This window comes from Hylobates moloch, unplaced genomic scaffold (assembly GCF_009828535.3).
Source record: "Hylobates moloch isolate HMO894 unplaced genomic scaffold, HMol_V3 SCAFFOLD_6, whole genome shotgun sequence".
In the NCBI taxonomy this organism is placed as follows: domain Eukaryota; kingdom Metazoa; phylum Chordata; class Mammalia; order Primates; family Hylobatidae; genus Hylobates; species Hylobates moloch.
In genome coordinates this window covers 146,860,245-146,879,426 of record NW_026652281.1, presented here as the reverse complement: position 1 = coordinate 146,879,426, position 19,182 = coordinate 146,860,245, and the positions used below count along the sequence as shown (strand labels likewise).

General features: G+C 42.3%; 1 protein-coding gene across 2 annotated transcripts in view; it reads right to left on the bottom strand.

The window, feature by feature from the left end:
- The window catches only part of DOCK2 (dedicator of cytokinesis 2), a 448,549-nt gene that overhangs the window by 358,377 nt on the left and 70,990 nt on the right, over window positions 1–19,182 (bottom strand). For both annotated transcript variants that reach the window (XM_032158599.2, XM_032158600.2), the window contains exons 15-22: window positions 19,004–19,102; window positions 15,245–15,317; window positions 15,029–15,132; window positions 13,045–13,228; window positions 12,799–12,896; window positions 10,950–11,039; window positions 9,774–9,874; window positions 8,483–8,617 (exon numbers count right to left, since the gene is read on the bottom strand). In XM_032158599.2, the coding sequence (XP_032014490.1) occupies window positions 8,483–8,617; window positions 9,774–9,874; window positions 10,950–11,039; window positions 12,799–12,896; window positions 13,045–13,228; window positions 15,029–15,132; window positions 15,245–15,317; window positions 19,004–19,102 (884 nt within the window). The remainder of the gene's footprint in view (window positions 1–8,482; window positions 8,618–9,773; window positions 9,875–10,949; window positions 11,040–12,798; window positions 12,897–13,044; window positions 13,229–15,028; window positions 15,133–15,244; window positions 15,318–19,003; window positions 19,103–19,182) is intronic.

Below are 19,182 nucleotides of genomic sequence, written 5' to 3'. Positions count from 1 at the left end.
TGTTGTATTAAGTGAGGTGGAGTAAAAAGCAATGCAGGGCCAAGCACAGAGGAGAGGCTTCATAAATGATACTGAAGAGTAGCAGGAGTCACTGGAAGTTCTATTTCATAGATTGTATTTAGCATTCGGGAGTCTCTTTTGTCCCAAGGACTGGCTCCTTTTCTTTTCTTTCTCTCTCTTTTTTTTTTTTTTGAGACAGGGTCTCATTCTGTCGCGCAGGCTGGAGTGCAGATCTCGGCTCACTGCAAGCTCCACCTCCTGGTTCAAGCAATTCTCTCACCTCAGCCTCACCTCAGCCTCACCTCAGCCACGCCTGGCTAGCCTGGCTTCTTAAATACATTTCCATGTCTAGTTTGAAACATCACCTCCTCTGAGAAGAATTACTGATCCTCCCAAGGTAGGGTTTGTCATTCAAATCTGTCTGCTCCCACAAGAACCATTTCCAGGCCTCCACTGTGATATTGCATCACTGATCATTGCTTATCCCAGGCAACTGTGATTTGATTGCTGGGATGCATGTTTATCTTGTCCACTACATTGCCAAAACTTGAGGAAGCCTGACTTACTAATTTCAGGGTCTCCATGACTTAACAAAGTGCCTAGCACATAATAGGTGCCCAATAAATGTTTACTAATATTTCCATAGGCAAAGGGAACAGAGAACTATTTAAAAGTTCATGCATAAGACTTCATGACTAAAACACCAAAAGCAATGGCAACAAAAGTCAAAACAGACAAATGGGATCTAATTAAACTAAAGAGCTTCTGCACAGCAAAAGAAACTACCATCAGAGTGAACAGGCAACCTACAGAATGGGAGAAAATTTTTGCAATCTACCCATATGACAGACGGCTAATATCCAGAATATACAAAGAACTTAAACAAATTTACAAGAAAAAAACAAACAACTCCATCAAAAAGTGGGCAAAGGATATAAACAGACACTTCTGAAAAGAAGACATTTATGCAGCCAACAAACATATGAAAAAATGCTCATCATCACTGGTCATTAGGCAAATGCAAATCAAAACCACAATGAGATACCATCTCATGCCAGTTAGAATGGTGATCATTAAAAAGTCAGGAAACAACAGATGCTGGAGAGGATGTGGAGAAATAGGAACACTTTTACACTGTTGGTAGGAGTGTAAATTAGTTCAATCATTGTGGAAGACAGTGTGGCGATTCCTCAAGGATCTAGAACCAGAAATACCATTTGACCCAGGGATCCCATTACTGGGTATATACCCAAAGGATTATAAATCATGCTTCTATAAAGACACATGCACACGTATTGTTTATTGCGGCACTATTCACAATAGTAAAGATTTGGAACCAACCCAAATGTCCATCAATGATAGACTGGATTTAAAAATGTGGCACATATACACCATGGAATACTATGCAGCCATAAAGAAGGATGAGTTCATGTCCTTTGCAGGGACATGAATGAAGCTGGAAACCAACATTCTAAGCAAACTATCACAAGGAGAGAAAACCAAACACTGCATGTTCTCACTCATAGGTGGGAGCTGAACAATGAGAACACATGGACACAGGGTGGGGAACATCACACACCGGGGCCTGTCGGGGGTTGGAGGTGGGGGGAGGGATAGCATTAGGAGAAATACTTAATGTAAATGATGAGTTGATGGGTGCAGCAAACCAACATGGCACATGTATACCCATGTAACAAATGTGTACGTTGTGCACATGTACCCTAGAACTTAAGATATAATTAAAAAAAAATAAATAAATAAATAAAAAGAAAAAACAGCTCATGCATATGCAAAATTTCATGTTATAATCAGGCAACTTACTTAACAGTTGACAAACCACTTTCACATATGTTCGTGAGAAAGGCTGTTTAGCTTTCCCTGAGTGCTTCAGCAATTCATAAAATAAATAATAAATTAAAGAGAAGTCACTGTTTGATGATATCCTTTTGGTGACAGTTTTCTCTTTCATCCTGATCTGATGCCAAGTTAATGCTATCATAAAATAGTTCCATTAACTGCAATTGTTCAGTTTACTAAGCCATTACTGTCTTCAGAAAGTGAAATTATATTCAAAACCAAAAACAGAGGCTTACACAGAAATAAATGGCATTAACATGCAAACAAATTACATGCAGAAGAAACAGGAATCACAATGTCACAGGCATTTCAGCTCATGCTCGGCATAAACAGATGATTACATTTTAATATTTATTCATACATGAACAATAAAAACAAATCACACTGGCAAGTACCTCTGAGTTAAATTCATATTTGTTTCAAAAGGCAGAGGTTTATGCGCTCCCTCCGACTACAAGCTACATTGACTTGCCCTGAGCTTTATTCAGACAATCTTGCTGCCTAACATATTCATGACCTAGAGGGTAAACTACTATATAATATTCACATAGGAAGAAACTGAGCTGGTGGGAGGGGATAAGGTGGAGGTTGACTGGTAGGGTGGCATGGAATAAAGAAATATGCAAATAAGAAAAAAAAAAAGAAGAAGAAGACAAAAGAAAGTACCAGAAAGCTGGTATCTGGGTTCTGGTCATTGATGCTGAAGGCAGTTAGAGAAAGGGCAATCATGTCTGGCCCTGGGTGAGGTAAGCTAGACTGGAGGTGTCACTGAGCTGCAAACCATGCTCCTAAGATGCCCTTGTCAATGCAGTGGCAGCTCCAGTGCAGGCCAGTGGAACTGTGCACACCAGGGCAGGCTTTCTCGGCTCTTGGGGGTAGGGAGCAGGATGAAGCTTCCAGGTGCTGAAGCTCCTATCAGGACACAGTGCAATTTTTCTCTCCCCAGCCAGTGACTTGTTTCCAAGGAGTGTGAGCTCACCTGGCCTGCCCTATGTCAACTTTTCTTTATTCATTCCCTGGGGATGAAGATAAAGTCACATTTGCCTGGATAGCTTCACTATAACAGCAAGGATGCCTTTCCTGACCACTCCTGCTCCAGCTCATCTTGTTGTTGTTGTTGTTGTTGTTGTTTGCTGAATTCCTACTGCACTTAGGGATGGTACCATGCTTCCTAGCACTGAAACCCAAGCAGCCATGTGCCTCTCAGCAGCCCCTGATGTCACTCAGTACATCAACCCCTCCAATCAGAGTCACCCTCCCTCAGGACAGCCCCTCAACATGGCCAGCCAGACTTCACACTTGCATGGCCCAGAATAATGATCAGGTTCTCACATTTGCTTCATCAGATGAGGCAGAGTGCAAAGCCTCACTCTGCTATATTTCTTAGCTGTGTGATCATTAAGCTTGAATCTAAGCCTCAGTCTCCTTCTTTGTGAAACTGGGCTAGAAATGGTGTCTAATTTCATACTTAATGAGTGCTTACTACATTCTAGTTGCCTTAGTGTACCGCAGTGTACAAAACAGTCAAAGGTTCCTGTCCTGATGGAGCTGACGTTCCAGCAAGGCAGGGACAGTCAACAAAAGCATGATTATTATATAGTATGCCATGTTTAGTTCTATGGGGAGAAAAAAGACGAAAAGGAAGAGAGAAATCAGCAGTGCTCGGGACAGGGGTTGCAATTTTAAATAGGGTAGTGAAGGAGAGGTTTGAGCAAAGATATAAAAATGGTGAGGAAGTTAACAAATGGATCTGGGGAAGGGTGCAAAGGTCTTTAAGTAAGGAAAGAGCTTGAGCCACAGCAAGTCCAGTGTGGTTGGCACAAAGTGAGTGAGGAGTAGTAGGAGACAAAGTCAGAAAATGGAGTCCTCTGTAGAATTTTTGTGAAGACTGCTGAAGATGATACTTGAATAACCATATATACTGGCTATGTGACCAGCACTGTGCTAAGTAAGTACCATACATCCACTGGGCTGACTTAGTCTGTACAACAACCCTGTATGATAGGTACTATTATGACCGTGTTACATACAAGGAAACTGAGCTTTAGGCAGATTAAATAATTTGCGCAAGGTTGTAAATGCTGGTAAATGTAATGGCAAGATTCCAACTCAGAATTCACACCCAAGCAGACTTGGCTCTAGAGACTGTGCATTTCACCTCTGAGCTGGCAGTTTCTCATAAGCAAATGAGCTGGGGCTGGGGCTGGTGAAAGAGGAGTTTGTGGAAGCAGGAGATCAGGGTTAAATGGAGATGGGGGAGGAAGCAGGACCCAAATAAGCAGGTCTGTAATAAGAGCAGAAGGTGGATGCAAAGAAAAGCAGGCATAGCAAGCAGGGGCCAGAGACCTGGGCACCACAGCTGCTCTGGCCAGAGGGGCCTGACCACACTCACAGAGGAAATAAGAGCAACACACAGAATCAGGACCACCCAGTGAGGGCTAGCAGTAGACCAAGGTGAATTCCTGGGGCCAGGAGAGTTCCACATTGTGGTCCTCAAAAAGCACAGACACCTGGTAAAAGTTATCCCTGCCTCCAGAGAAATAAACAGTAAGAAATGCTTAGGATAGTATGAGTAGTAAGTCAAATTTTAAGCTTGAATCAAGACTCTGGAATTTCTTCTTAATAATTTAAATCTGAGTTTTTGAAAAAAACACTCTTGCTGTTTCTCCTAAGTGAAAACATGATACCAGCTAACATTTATTAGATTTATGAAATAAGTACCAGATATTGTATGGAGCATTTTGTACCCATAATCTCATTTCATCATTGACACACAATGAACTGGTTTATCCCCATTTATAGATAAGGATGCTGAGGCTCAGAGAGGCTGATTCAATCACTAACCTAGGTACTTATAGGGGCAGAGATACCACTATACCCAATGTCTGTCCTTCATGAACATCTGCTCATAACTATTACTCCATGCTGCCCCGTGCACTCTAGCCTGGGGCAGCATGAGGATCTGTGAGGAGCAGAGACAAGTGGGAGCAACTCCTGTTGCAGCACAGTGTTCTGGTTCCTCTCCCTTTTAGAGAGTTATCCTAACTCTGCAGCCTGATTCTCTGTGCCTCGCAGTAGGACAGGGAGCTGCTTAGTATCCATCACATGGAACAGGGAAGCACGGTCTGCTCCAAACTTTGTGTAATTCCACAAGCTCAGAAACCTTGGGCATCTGCACAGCTGGTTGTCTGAGCTTCAGGATTAAAGGCACTGCAAGGGGCTTTGTAAAGAAGCTGAATCGTAGAAGATTATCACTTCAACTCTTTCTGAATGTTCCTTACAATGCTCAGCACTTCCCAGGAGCTCAGCCATTCTACAAAAGCCTAGTGGATATTGGACATATTTATGGCCACCAGCATCTTTCAGACACACTTCCTATAATTCAGGAATTACTCATAAGCCTGCCTCCCTGTGGCAGAAGCTAGAACCTGCTCTGCCAGCTTCCTTTGCAGCTACAGCACTGGCATGTGCCTAATCAGAGACACTCGATCCAGACTTTGACTCAGGAGCTAGTGACACAAGAAGCAAGGGACAAGGAACTCACTCTCTTCTTTCTTTGGCTATAGACAGAAATGAATCCTCCTAAAAAATATAATAAAATAAAACTTCCACTGTTTCTCCACAACAACTCTTCTTTCCTTACCCAACTATAAGTTGCATACTGACACAGGAAAATCCTTAGCCCTTGCAAATGTTCCCGTGCAGTATGTGCAAAAAATAATGGCAAGAGAACAAATAATGGGAGCTAGATCCACTGCAGTTATGCAAGCAGGGAAAGAGAATAAAGGATTAACAGGAAACAGACACACAATACCAGATACAATTAGCCCCAAACCAATAATTAGATTCTGATTTCCCAACAGCTGGGTTAGACATCGCAAAGCATTGAAACTTCTGTTTTCTAGTTTCCCATAAAAGATGCCCCCTCATATGGAGAAATACCCCAATTGCTTCCCAATGCCCTAGAGACTCCACTGGAGAGCAGATCATTGCTAAAGATTCTAAAAAGAACAAGACACAAAACCTACCTTCTCCTAGCATGAGGTCCTAGACCCTCTTTGCAGGTCCGCCTACATTTCTGTTCATGAGGAAGGATTCAAGATTAGGCTTGGGTTGCTTTAGAGACATCTCTCCTGACCAAATGTCAGTGATGTGCTGCTACATGCTGTTCTAGGGATACAGCAAGGAATAACAGATCACCCTGCTCCTTAATAAGCCAAAAGTCACTTAGCATTTAGCATCACAGCAGCACTGAATTTGCACCAGTTAAAGAGTTAGGGGGTTCTGCAAGATTATATGCCTTGAGGCAGAGAAGAACAAAACAAATGCACAAATGTATTTTGTCCCAGTAGATGGAAAAGACAAAAACTAACAGACGTAAGACATGGAGAGTTATCCTGGCTGGGCGTGGTGGCTCATGCCTGTAATCCCAGCACTTTGGGAGGCTGCGGTGGGCAGATCACGAGATCAGGAGATCAAGACCATCCTGGCCAACATGGTGAAATGCTGTCTCTACTAAAAAATTAGCTGGGTGTGGTGGTGCACACCTGTAATCCCAACTACTTAGGAGGCTGAGGCAGGAGAATCACTTGAAGGTGGGAAGCGGAGATTGCAGTGAGCCGTGATTGCGCCATTGCACTCTAGCCTGGCGACAGAGCGAGACTCCGTCTCAAAATTAATAAATAAATAAGAGAGTTATCTTAACAGAAGCTCTGCAGTCTCACCTCCATGTGCCTGCCAGTAGGAAGGGGAGCTGCTCAATGTCCATCTCATTGAACAGGGAAGCTCAGTCTGCTCCAAACTCTGTGTAATTCCACAAGCTCAGAACCCTTGAGGATTAGCACAGCTGGTTGTCTGAGCTTCAGGCACTGCAAAAGGCTTCGTAAAGAAGCTCAATCCTTGAAAATGGAAGGAAAAAATGGAAGGAAAGAAGGAAGAAAGGGAGGGAGGGAGGGATGGAAAACGAAAGAAATATAGGAGAGAGGAGAAGCAATAAAACAAATACACCAAAAGGAAGAACTGAAGAAAAGTTCTGATAAGTAGAAAAGACATATTCTACTTATACATAAAACATTCTCACTTGGAAGATGGGATAAGATATCCTTGACTTTTAAGCTGTAACTACGATGTCTGAATTCTTGAACTCCTCCAAGAAAATCACTCTTAGATTCACTGGAATCTCACATTGGTTTTCCCAAATCACTGACAAGTATCTCTCAAACCTAGAATACCCAACTCAGACTTGACTAAATGACAAGCCAGAGGAATCTGAAACAGACACTTCACTTTCAGAATGACCTAAGTGCATTTGTTCTGTGGCATGGTTCAAGACACTCACATCTTTCTATTCATCACCTGAAATCTCAAAGAATGTGTTAAGAGAATCCCAAATGATTGCCTGTTTCAGATGCACTGTCAAGTATAAAGCTTTCGAAGCCCATCCATTGTCATAATCACAATCACAATGATGGTCTTTTTTTTTTTTTTTTTTTTTTAAGAGTCAGGGTCTTGCTTTGTTGCCCAGGCTAATTCAAGTTTCTTTTGAGAAGTCATCTCTCTAATATAACAAGTCCACACCATAAGTGGCTGGCCTGACCATGACTCCAGTGATGCACACATGACCACAACTAAACAAGACCCAAGACAGTTCTTGACATAGGATTTTGCTAGGACAACAAGGAACGTAGAGTTGCTTCCACTGGTAGAATGTAAACTTGAGGGTTCTAGTGGCCTCTGCATCGGAAAACTTGCCTCATAAGACGATCAACAAAAAGGAAGCATAGTCCAGATCTAGACAGATAGAGACTATCCCAATAACACTGAGCATCTGGACTCAGCCATGCCTGAGGCCGACTACTCCCTTGGTTTTTCAATGATGTGAAATAGTCTCGTTTCTCCCTAAATCAGTTTCAGTTAAGTGTTCTTTGTTTGCACTAAGAATCCAGACAATACTCTCCTTGAATGTTCTTCTTATTTTCCATCACACACAACCAACCTGATCACACACAAACAATCCTCTACCTAACTTTGTCCTATGGCCAGGAGGAACATGAATTGTTCTTTTGTAGATTGCATTTGAATGCCTTCATCTCCAAAGCCCTTCAAAAAGACAGCTGGCCTCTGTGATACTGACCATCAAAATCTTCTAAGGTACTCTAATGCATCAGCTCACTTTTTGGCTACTAGGATCTCAAGGACAGACAGGTCAACTGCAAATACCAGCTTATCGGCCATATACAACCTGCAAGAGCCAAGTAAACATCAAACTCCCCGAGTTCTGCCCTTCCTGCTCCGAGGCCCTCTAACATTGAATATAGATTCCTGGAAAATATTCACCATATTTCAAATCAAATGAAGAATGTTAGATGAAACACAGAAGAGCCTCAAATCACATTTACTGGATAAAACATAACTCTGCAACATGTTAAGATTTCTTTTTTTTCCCAAATGAACTTAGAGTGTACAATTATTACATACTCATTACTCTCTAGGTTGGATTCTTGAGCTGTTTTTGATAGACAGCTGGTTATAATTTTTTAAACGAGTTTCTCCTACAGTAAAAACACTGTTGTATCCCAGAGGAATTGCAGAGCTAATCAATCACTCTTACATAACAAGTACTCACTGTGAAAATAATGTCCTGGACCGAACAATGAACTTGAACACATATTCCAAAGCCTTCAGCGTTCTTAGGATTGGCTCACATTGCTCCCCTCTGCTGGAGGTATCCAAGTAAGTCTTCAGCACTGTCATCAATTTCCTGAATAAGGGATAATATTTTCAAAATACATCTCTTTCATCATGGTAATTAGTTTGCTCAGTAAATTATAAGGCATTCAGTCAAAGGTTAAAGGTGGTAGTAGAGCCAAGCTCACTTACTTGTTTGTAAGCATAAAAATAACTCGGCATAAAAATTATATTTATTACAGGGAATTAATAAGTATTTCCTGTTCATAAAAAGCTCATAAAAAAGAAAAAGATAGGGAGGAAAAAAAAATCTTTTGACTAGGAGAACTAGTCACAATCAGGCTACAAATGGGAATAATGGGGAATAATGGTGGCAATAATGTCTTTTTTTTTCAGCTTTTTCTTTCTATAGAACATGTTCTTGTGATATCACAGAACTCTAAGTTTGCTTAGGAACTTTCTATGTTTCTTCTTTACCACAGGGCAGACTTCAAATTACTTGGCCTGACTTTCAAGGCCCCTTCACAAACTGGTCCCCACCAAACTCCCCGGCATCATCTCCTATCTCTCACCCTCTCCCTACACCCAAATCAGACCGAGCTACTTAGCATGTGCACTTTCTTCTCTGTAGCTCCCCCTTTTTTTTTTTTTTTGAGACGAGTCTTACTCTGTCACCCAGGCTGGAGTGTAGTGGTGTGATCTCTGCACACTGCAATCTCTACCTCCCAGGTTCAAGTGATTCTCCTGCCTCAGCCTCCCGAGTAGCTGGGATTACAGGCTCCCACCACCATGCTCAGCTAACTTGTGTATTTTTAGTAGGGACAGGGTTTCACCATGTTGGCCAGCCTGGTCTCCAACTCCTGACCTCAGGTGATCTGCCTACCTCGGCCTCCCAAAGTGCTGGGATTACAGGCATGAGCCACCACGCCTGGTCTTCTCTGTAGCCTTTAAGTCCTGGTGTCCACTCAAGAAATGAGAGCACACTAGCTGAATGGATGAATGAGCACTTCCAGGTACCACTGCAACCGTAAGGCATTCATCCAAACCTATGGGTATTCCACATTTTTAATGATATCCAAATAACCCAAGCATAGGTTAGATTTTGTTAGAGAATGCAGAACTCACACAGATTAGTGACAAAAGAAAATTACTCAAGTTCCTGTGCCCTAGGCATCCTGGCAGGGCAAAAAGGTGGTAGACAAGAAGTCCCCATGTGCACAATTACTTACTTGTAAGCCAAGGTCGCACTGAAATGCTGTTGGATGTAAGCCTCCAGAACGGTGTTGAAATGTTGAAATTTCCGGTCTGCGATGAGTCCTATTATGTAAATCTGAGGAAGATGCAAGGCAGCGGTATTTTCAGGGCAAACCCAGGGCAGGAAGCCATCTTTACCTGGCATAATTCAACCCCCACTAAAATCCTTTGCCCAGGAATTAGCTCACTAATACATAATGAGTCCTCTTTATTAAGGTAGCATCTTCCCAAAGAAAGTGTTTCATGAAGTGTGCTGCAGGGTGTTATAAGATGAAAAGGATTTCATGGTCAAATAAGTTTTGAGAAATGTCAGGTTATCATTATTAGACTGTCTTCCTTATTGTAAAACTTTTTAGAATCTTTAATATACTTATGTACATTGTGAATCTCTAAAAGGGTCATGCAACATTCAACACTTCCTAAATTAATTAATCAAAGTATATATTTGTCATGAAACATCTTTTCTGAGAGCTAGAATTCTAGGGTACTCTCTGGGGAAGCACTTGATTAAGCCACAGTTGTCTCTCAGTAACCTCTTTAAAAACGCAAATATCCATGACACAAGCGGTTAACACATAAAAACTTTGTTGGGCACTGATTCCCTAATGCAGATGTCTCTTATGTTTATTTTGACATAACACTGAGAAAATCTGAGTCGAGATAGGGAGATGACAAAAAGACCATAGGGGAGGACTAAAAGAAGGAAGATCTGGATGGTATAGCATCATGAAAAGTTCTGGGTGGGTAGGAGAAACGTAATGATTAGTGAGTTGGAGGAAATGGGGAGAAGAAGGTGAAAGGAAAGCTAGGAAACATTTTGGGTGCTTTACAACCTAGCCAGGGACTAGCTCCCAACATTCATAGAAAGCAGAAGAAATCATTCACAGTATCCAGCCTCATGTACCTTCAGCCAGTGTCAATCCGACATCAGCATTTAAAATTCCCCTTTCACCCACCATGCCTCATGCTTTCAAATGAACTGGCAAGAAGCAAAAAGAAATAGCAGCTCATTATTGGTCTTGTTGCCAAACATTACAACACCTCCAAACAATTCATGAAAAAGGCCATGAGGGCCACCAGTTCTCAGTATTTTCACAGTAAGACACACATTAATGCCTGTTGTCATTAGACACTTTTCCCCTCTCTCTTACCAAGGCATCAAAGACGAGGATGTCATATTCATCACTTTGAGAATGCTCCATCATGATATTGAAGAGGGCGTCCAGAGTATCCTGGAGAAACTGGAAGAAATAACGAAGGTTGCACTATTTCAGAAACAAGACAAAGTGCAGGTGACCCAGCAATCCCACTCCTAAGTATCTATAAGAGAATGAGAACACACATCCACCACATGTCATGCTCAAAAGGTCTAGAGTAGTTTTACTCAGGAGAACCAGAAGTTGGAGGAACCCAACTGCCTATCAACAGCAGAATGGATGCACAGATGGTGGCATTTTCACACTACAGAATACTACACAGCTGGACTAAAGTGCTAACTACTTCCACAGGCAGCAATGAGGATGATTCTCCCAAGCATTATATTCAGTAAAATACATCAGGCACAGAAAGTACACTCTTCACTACTCCATTCTTATGAAATTCGTGAGTAGGCAAAAACCCATCTACGATGATGGTTGTCAGGGCAGTGATTACCCCGGGGGACTACTGGCTGAGAAGGGGTATGTGGGAATCTACTAAAATGCTAAAAGTGGTCTGTATCCTCTTCTGGGTGGTGAGTACACATGGCGTGTACGTGTATAAAAATCCATTATGCTATACTCTTAAGATAACTGCTTTGTGTCTATTTCATCATATGTATATCATATTTAAATAACAAACTTTTTTTAAAAAAAGAAAAAAGAATGCAAGAGGAAGATAACAAAAGCCTCATCTCTTCCATGACTTCTCCAAGCTACCAAAAGGCTATAGACTTTATTAAAGTGGTGTCTTGGGGAGTTACTCTGCCATTGCTGAACAAGGTGGATGGGTCAGTGGTATACATTGACAGCATCTGGAAATTATACCACTGCTTCTCTAGGTAGAGGCAATTACATAAAACTTGATTTTCCTCCCTACTAAGGGATGGGTCAATATTTCCTATAATCCCTCAAAAACACAGAGCTACCATATAAAGATGTTTAATCTCAGAATTTCTAGCTGTATCATGGAAACAAGATCTCCAGGACCATTGGGAAACACTTGTCCCAATTCATAAGGCTGGAGAGAAGGGTTGCTTTAATTAGATTTGCACTTCAGACACTTTCTATTCACCACTACCATGTGAGTGCAATAATACATCTGACATTTGCATTGTTTTCTGCTTATTTCACTTAAAATGTAAGCCCTGATGTCTTTCCCTTTCTCATCTTTAATACATAATGCTCTCCAAGCAGCAGAAACCAAGAATACTTTTTATTTCTAACAATGATGTGTGGGTAGTACTAAGAGATCATACTACTATATATATATGTATATATATGTATATATACATATATACATATATCTGCTCACACACATACATACATACATATGCATATACATATATATCAATATATGACAACAAAAATAATAATTACCATTTATTGAACTTTGTTTTATATGCTTTGGTTTAATTGTTGTGTACTATGTGTAAGAGACTGTTGAGTAAGTTTTAAATATTATCACCTTGAATGCTCATAACAGCCCTGAGAACTATGTCACTTTTATATTATCACATAAAGTTGGCAAGTGGGAGAGCTGGGATTTACACCCAGGCTCATCTATTTCCAGAGATTGAGCATAACCATTGTATTCGGGCACCCAACATTCAGTGCCATTGAACAAAGTCACTCCCCTGGATTTCCCAATAAAGATTCCTCAAGGCAACTTGGGAGAGTGTGTCCCACTGTTGGAAGAAAAGTTTCCCCATGTCCTTCAATACCTTGTTTTTCCCCTGAAGCCACCCACATGGAGAATTCTGTCACTAGTGTAAGAATACAAACAAAACGAAGCCACACTGACCTTCACCACTTCCTCTCCATCCACAATCTTCAACTTTTCTAAATTCTCCTGTAGCAATTGAGGCTTCATACGCCACTTCAGCAAACCCAGCAAGCCCACTAAAATAGAGTCCAGACATTCAGAAGTATCATTACTGGCCTAACTGTCCATATCAGGACCTCCTTGGGTCTGCAAGCCCATGCACACATGTATACACACACGGACACACACAATCCCCACTGACACAACTCTTGATGACCCCATTACCATTCTGAGTGAGCTTTGTGGAGCACACCAGGGTGGAAATGGAAAACACATCCCGGGAGCTGACAGAAAGCCCCCCAACACTGCTGGAGCTCCTGCTCAGCGTGGCCCCCTTGTTTTCCACATGGTGTCGATAAGAAGGAAGGGTCAGGTATGCGCTGGCATCCTCCATCTTCTTGCTGTCCCCCTAGAAACAACACTTGGTTACTGTCCCAAGCCAAGGCTCCATGCCCAATGCCACACAGAGCTTGCAGCAGACAAATTAGACACTGTGAAGTGGAGAGAGTCATAAAGAGTGAAGAAAATCATCAGAGAAGCAATAGACACTGGCTGGTGAGGCAGGGCTGTTTTCCCACAATATAGGTAAGAATTCAAAGACACATTAATAGAAAGGGGGTTGATCCACCAAGTGAAAGGTCTATGAACCTAACTAATGGCAAAATAAAAATGGAATTGAAAATTCCCAGACAGTACATTTTAATTCATCCTTTTTTTGAGATCATAATATACGCTCACCAGCAAAATAAGGACTCTAGCTTAAAGAGGAATTTAATGGCAAAGGCACTAAGTAAGAATGTGCTGGGATCTGGACCCTGTTTTGCCATTCACAGGTCTATGCTATCTTGAATACATTATTTTGCCTCTTTGTGTCTCATTTTTTTTCATTAGTAAACTGAAGACAATCATCACCCCTACTTCCTAGAATACCTGAGCAAATAATATAGAATAATGCATATCGAATCCATAGCAGAGAGATAGGCACATAAGTGCCTTGGCATGCTAAAATGCATGACTAGAGGTAAGCATTACAGAAGATAATATTTATCTTACTCCGCACCAGGAGTGGTACCAAGTGTTTTACATGCCTTGGTTCATTTCATTTAAGCCTCATAACAATCATATGAAGCAGATACTGTTATTATCCATGGTCAAGGAAACTGGGACTTAACGGGGGTAAGTAAAAGAAAATTGACTGCAACTGGGCCTCTGACTCCCAGGAGTTCACATTCTGTCAGGGAAGAAGGGTTTTCACACCAAGAACTCTATGTGTGATAAATGAGAAAACAGAGGCTGTATAGAAGAAAGGGGGTTTTCTGAAAAAGTCAGAGAGACTCAGAGAAGAGTACAAGAATATCATGAGATGAAGCCTTGATGAGGCTGTATTTGCCATACATCCTACAGGCAAAAGGGCAATTTCAGCCTACAAGGCTAAGAAAGCCAAAGGCAAGGGTGTGATTCATGTGCTGGGTACTCAACCTTGCCCTACCTCACAGCCATACACTTGCTTCCAGCCAGGTGCTAGTAGATGCATTCTGTTGTCATAAGACGGCATGTGGAAAAGCAGCAGGTAAAACCAGACAAATGCTTCTCCATGTCTCAAAAACAGTCCAAGTCTCATAATGTAAAAATAAAAATAGTGGACATCTGCACTCCCTATATAGTTTAGATGGCCCTTTTGCATGGGTCACCCTAGTGGGTTGTCATAAATATTGCCATAACTGTTTAAGAAAAAAGAAACTGAGACTCAGGAAGACATGTGAGATGAGTCCAGGCTTAGTCAGCAGCAGGATCAGAACTGCAGGTTTTAATATTTTTCCATTAGCTACAATGCAGCATCCTTAAATGTTTATTGTATGTCCTCTATACATTGCCACAGAGGTCCTTACAGAGTCAAGAGTACATAACAGTCATAACAATAACCTTTATGTACATAACAATAACCTTTTCCATGTATTGAGTTCTTCCACGTACTCATCATTGCCATGTTTACATGCACTGTCTCATAATTCTCACAATTATTCACTGAGGGCACAAAGATGAGGAAACAGAGGCCCAGAGAAGTCAAGATTTTGTAAGAGGCCATAAAGTTGGTAAACTTGGTGTGTGTGATTCTGGGGTCCCTGCTGTTGACCACTAAGCAATTTTGCCATCACCCCCTTGCTTCCTGCACCCCCCTCAGTGCAGAGCTCCTTCCAACTCATGGTACCTTGAGGACAACTAAGTCATGGAATCCATCGTGTAGAGTAGTCCCATCTTCTTTCATCAGCTTCACATAGGACATGGCAAAGTTCTTTTCTCCTTTATCTTTAGCTGGAAATAGCATTGCGGGGTCAGGAAAGAAAAGGATACATGGGCCACCCAGCTATTCCATTCTTCTCCCCTTAGGGGGAGGTGCAGAGACATCATTCAGTATGTTACTCACATTCCAGAGATGACCGATGTCGAAACATGAATCGCAGATGGATCCTCTGCATGTCTTCAATAGGGACAGCCACCTAAGCAGACAGAAACAGAGCTCAGAACACATTGAGTTAAAGGGCCCTCCCCACTGCACCCCCCACTCTTCCACAGCAGCCTGACCATTTAACTGAGAGAGCTGCCTGCTGATTTACAACCCATCCATCGAGGCTGATGAACTGTAAATAAATTACATAAGAACTAGCTATGAAGAGAAAATAAAGTACCAAATGTAATCCATTTGGCAAATTGCATTCCCAGCCAATGAAAAGAGGTCTGTAAATTATAGTGAGGAAAAATGAGTCTCCCCAAATTGATATAAAAGTCACATAACTTTAGCACAGGATTTGATGCACTGCAAACTGCACAATGCATATTTTCCTTACACACTCCAGGAGTTCTGGCAATTGCAGCAGGGCTTAGCAAATTAACAATGGTTGTTAGGGGGTTTGCTTGAGGATTCTCATTTATGCAAATTAATAAAAATGCTTTAATCCAATAATATTTGGAAAAATCCTAGGGCTCATCTCACCCTTGATCGGACACATGTCCAGATGCTTTTGATTCCAAGGACACTGAGCTAAGACAATCACCCACTGGTCACCCGGGCATCCCTGTCCAGTGAATGACCCACTGGCACCACTGATTGTGAAGCTTTCAGCCTGGCTCTGTGCTGCCCACCTCCCAAAGTCTCACAGCTCCTCTGCACTCTGAGATTCAGGCCAATGCAGAGAAGCTTAGCTACCTGCGAGAAGGGCACTGATTTTAAAGAGGAACACATTTGTACTGTACAGATGCCTATTAAACGCCAAAACAAATGTATACTTGGGGGCACTTTCTGTTGCAGAAAATGAGACTTGAGCCTGAGGAGGTCCACCATCCTGTCTATGTTTCAGGCAGAGCAAAGGGACTGAGGGCCTCATGGGTAACTGCAGTCCAATTCGTCCTTTCCCTGAGTGTCGAATGTTCACTAGAAGCTACAATCATGTGGGGTGCTGGCCATGCTGACACAAGGCAGAGTCCTCACACTCAAAGAGCTCATGGTTCCGTGTTACACATGGGGCAATGTGTAACAGCCCTGTGACAAGGGCTAGCAAGGAGATATAACTGAAGTGCAAGAGAGAACAGAGAAGAGAAACCCGACCTGGTACATTAACTTTCTGACCTCAAAGTGGACCAGGTCATCAATTTGAAGGCAGTGGGTATGGGGAGACACACTGAGCAAAGCAATAATATGTGTAACAAGTGGAGAACCGCTGGGGTTTGAATAGCTCTCACCGAAAAGGAAGTCATGTGTGCATCTTGTGTTTGGAGTCAAAGCCCAGGGGGAGTAAAGAATGCTGCTAATGATAAGGCAGAGATATCTGAAGCTATGATCAAGCTTCAGTGTTCACTGAATTAATTCCAAATCCTTATTCCAATGCAGGTTATTCCTTTCTGCTTAGTGTGACGATCTGGTAATGTGAATATTTGTGGTTAATGTCACTTCTGTCAAGGAATTATTCCAAAAGGGCATTTTTCAGGCATTATACACTGTAGCCTGTGATAGGCTCACATTGGCTTGCAAGCTCTGTCACTCCTCACTGCTGAGTAGAACAGTGCAGCTTGATGAACTGGGCACCACCCACAAGAGGACTATTTGACAATTCCACTTTGGTTACATCCTGCACCAAGGAAGGTGATCAAGGGAACCAGTGTGCTCACCCACCAGGCCTCCATTTCCACTGGCTGACAATACCACCAGACACATGCTAGGGGGTCATTTCAGATTCAGAGAGGTGCCTCCAAGGACCTTAAGCCCTTACGGATGGTGACTTCTGCTATAACCTAGAGCTAAAGAAGTTTTTTCTGTCACTCTGTGTCCCTCCAGTATGTTCATGATAGGCCTCAGAATTGAGCTAGATATTTCATGAGGAGAAACATAATATATTCCCATATGTTATTCACAATCACATTGATCCATCAAGCCTCCCACCTGCTTTGGCTAAAACAAAGAATTTCTAAAATATGTTCACCAGAATCCTAGCCCCAGGATATGACGCTAGGAGAAAGGAAAATGCTCTGTAGTCAATGAGCTTTGGGACGTGCTCTTCATTCTTATTTCCTTTTGCAGATCTGCAGAGCACGTTTACATCTCAAGGGCTCTAAGAACTTGACATAAGGAAGCCTTTAACTTCATATTTGTTCTCAAGTTTCTCACATTTGACCAGGAAATGTTATTTTAATACATTTAATGTATGATTTTTTTTTTTTTCTGAGAAGGAGTCTTGCTCTGTCACCTAGGCTGGAGTGCAGTGGTGCAATCTCAGCTCACTGCAACCTCTGCCTCCCAGGTTCAAGTGATTCTCGTGCCTCAGCCTCCTGAGTAGCTGGAACTATAGGCACATGCCACCATGCATGACTAATTTATTTATTTATGTATTTATGTATTTATTTTTAGTAGAGACAGAGTTTCACCATGTTGGCCAGGCTGGTCTCAAGCTCGTGACCTCAGGTGATCCAACTGCCTCAGCCTCTCAAAGTGCTGGGATTACAGGCATGAGCCACTGCACCTGGCCTAAAATGTTATTCTAATAAAACACCATTTAGTATTCCACAAAACATTTTGTAGGGAGATGCCATATGAGAAGGACCTGGAGGGAGACTGCATCAGATATCTGGAACAACTATACCTTCCCTCTGCCTTCTCCCCCCAGCTACACAGAGAGGCACAAAGCTGCCTGCCACTACCAATTAGACTGCCTTGTAGAGGGGTGGGTAAAAAACAGGCAAGGGTCAAGTGTTTGAGGGGCATCTTGAAGGAATGCAAAATCTAGTTCAATTTTGCAGACTGAGATAACTGCCAAGTATAATCAAGAGTTGTATTAACTGAATAAGTACTCTCTTCCAAGGACTTGTCTGACAGTGTTATGTGTATTAAGTCCTTTTACTTCCACAGTCAACCCATTGTTCCCATTTTACAAATGAGGAAACCAGGGCACAGAGCAGGTGAATGACTTGCCCAAGGTCACACCATTGGTGAGCATTAGGGCTGAAACATGAAACCAGACTCTCTGGGTCTAAGGTCCATGCGCAGAACTGCCTTGCTCGACCGCTCTCATTAAAAGGAAGAAGGCTGGGCACAGTGGCTCATGCCTGTAATCCCAGCACTTTGGGAGGCCAAGGTGGGCAGATCTCTTGAGGCCAGGAGTTTGAGGCCAGCCTGGCCTACAAGGTGAAACCCCGTCTGTACTAAAAACACAAAAATTAGCCTGGTGTGGTGGCATATGTGTGTAATCCTAGCTACTTAGGGGGCTGAGACAGGAGAATCACTTGAACCTGAGAGACAGAGGTTGCAGTGAGCAGAGATAGTAACACTGCACTCCAGCCTCGGCAACAGAGTGAGACTCTCAAAAAAAAAAAAAAAAGAAGAAGAAGAAGAATGCTAACTGCTCCAGTCAGTATCCTGCTCCCTCAGGTTGCAGGAATGAGCACAGACCCAGAGTCAGACTGCTCAGGTTTGAATCCCAGCTCCGATGTTTCCTAGCAGCGTGGTCATGGTCGGGCTACTTACCTCTTCTGTGCCAGTTTCCTCAACTATAAAATGAAGGAAATATTAGTACAAACCTCACATGGCTGTTGTAAGCAATACATAAATTATTTAAATAAAGCACTTGAAACAGTGCCTGGTTCATGGTAAGAACTAGACATGTGTTCGCTGCTATTTATTATTATTAATTATTACCTTGACTGTTTCCATCCAGCGTGGCTGTTTGACTTGATAGTACACGACGGAGCGATACTCATTCATGGGCTTGTCCCCTGCTCCCACGCAAATTGCATTCTGACCCAAGAAAAACAAAGTGAGAGAAAACATGACAGAATTGCCATTTTCTGTGCTTGTGCAGGTTTAGTCCCCAGGCC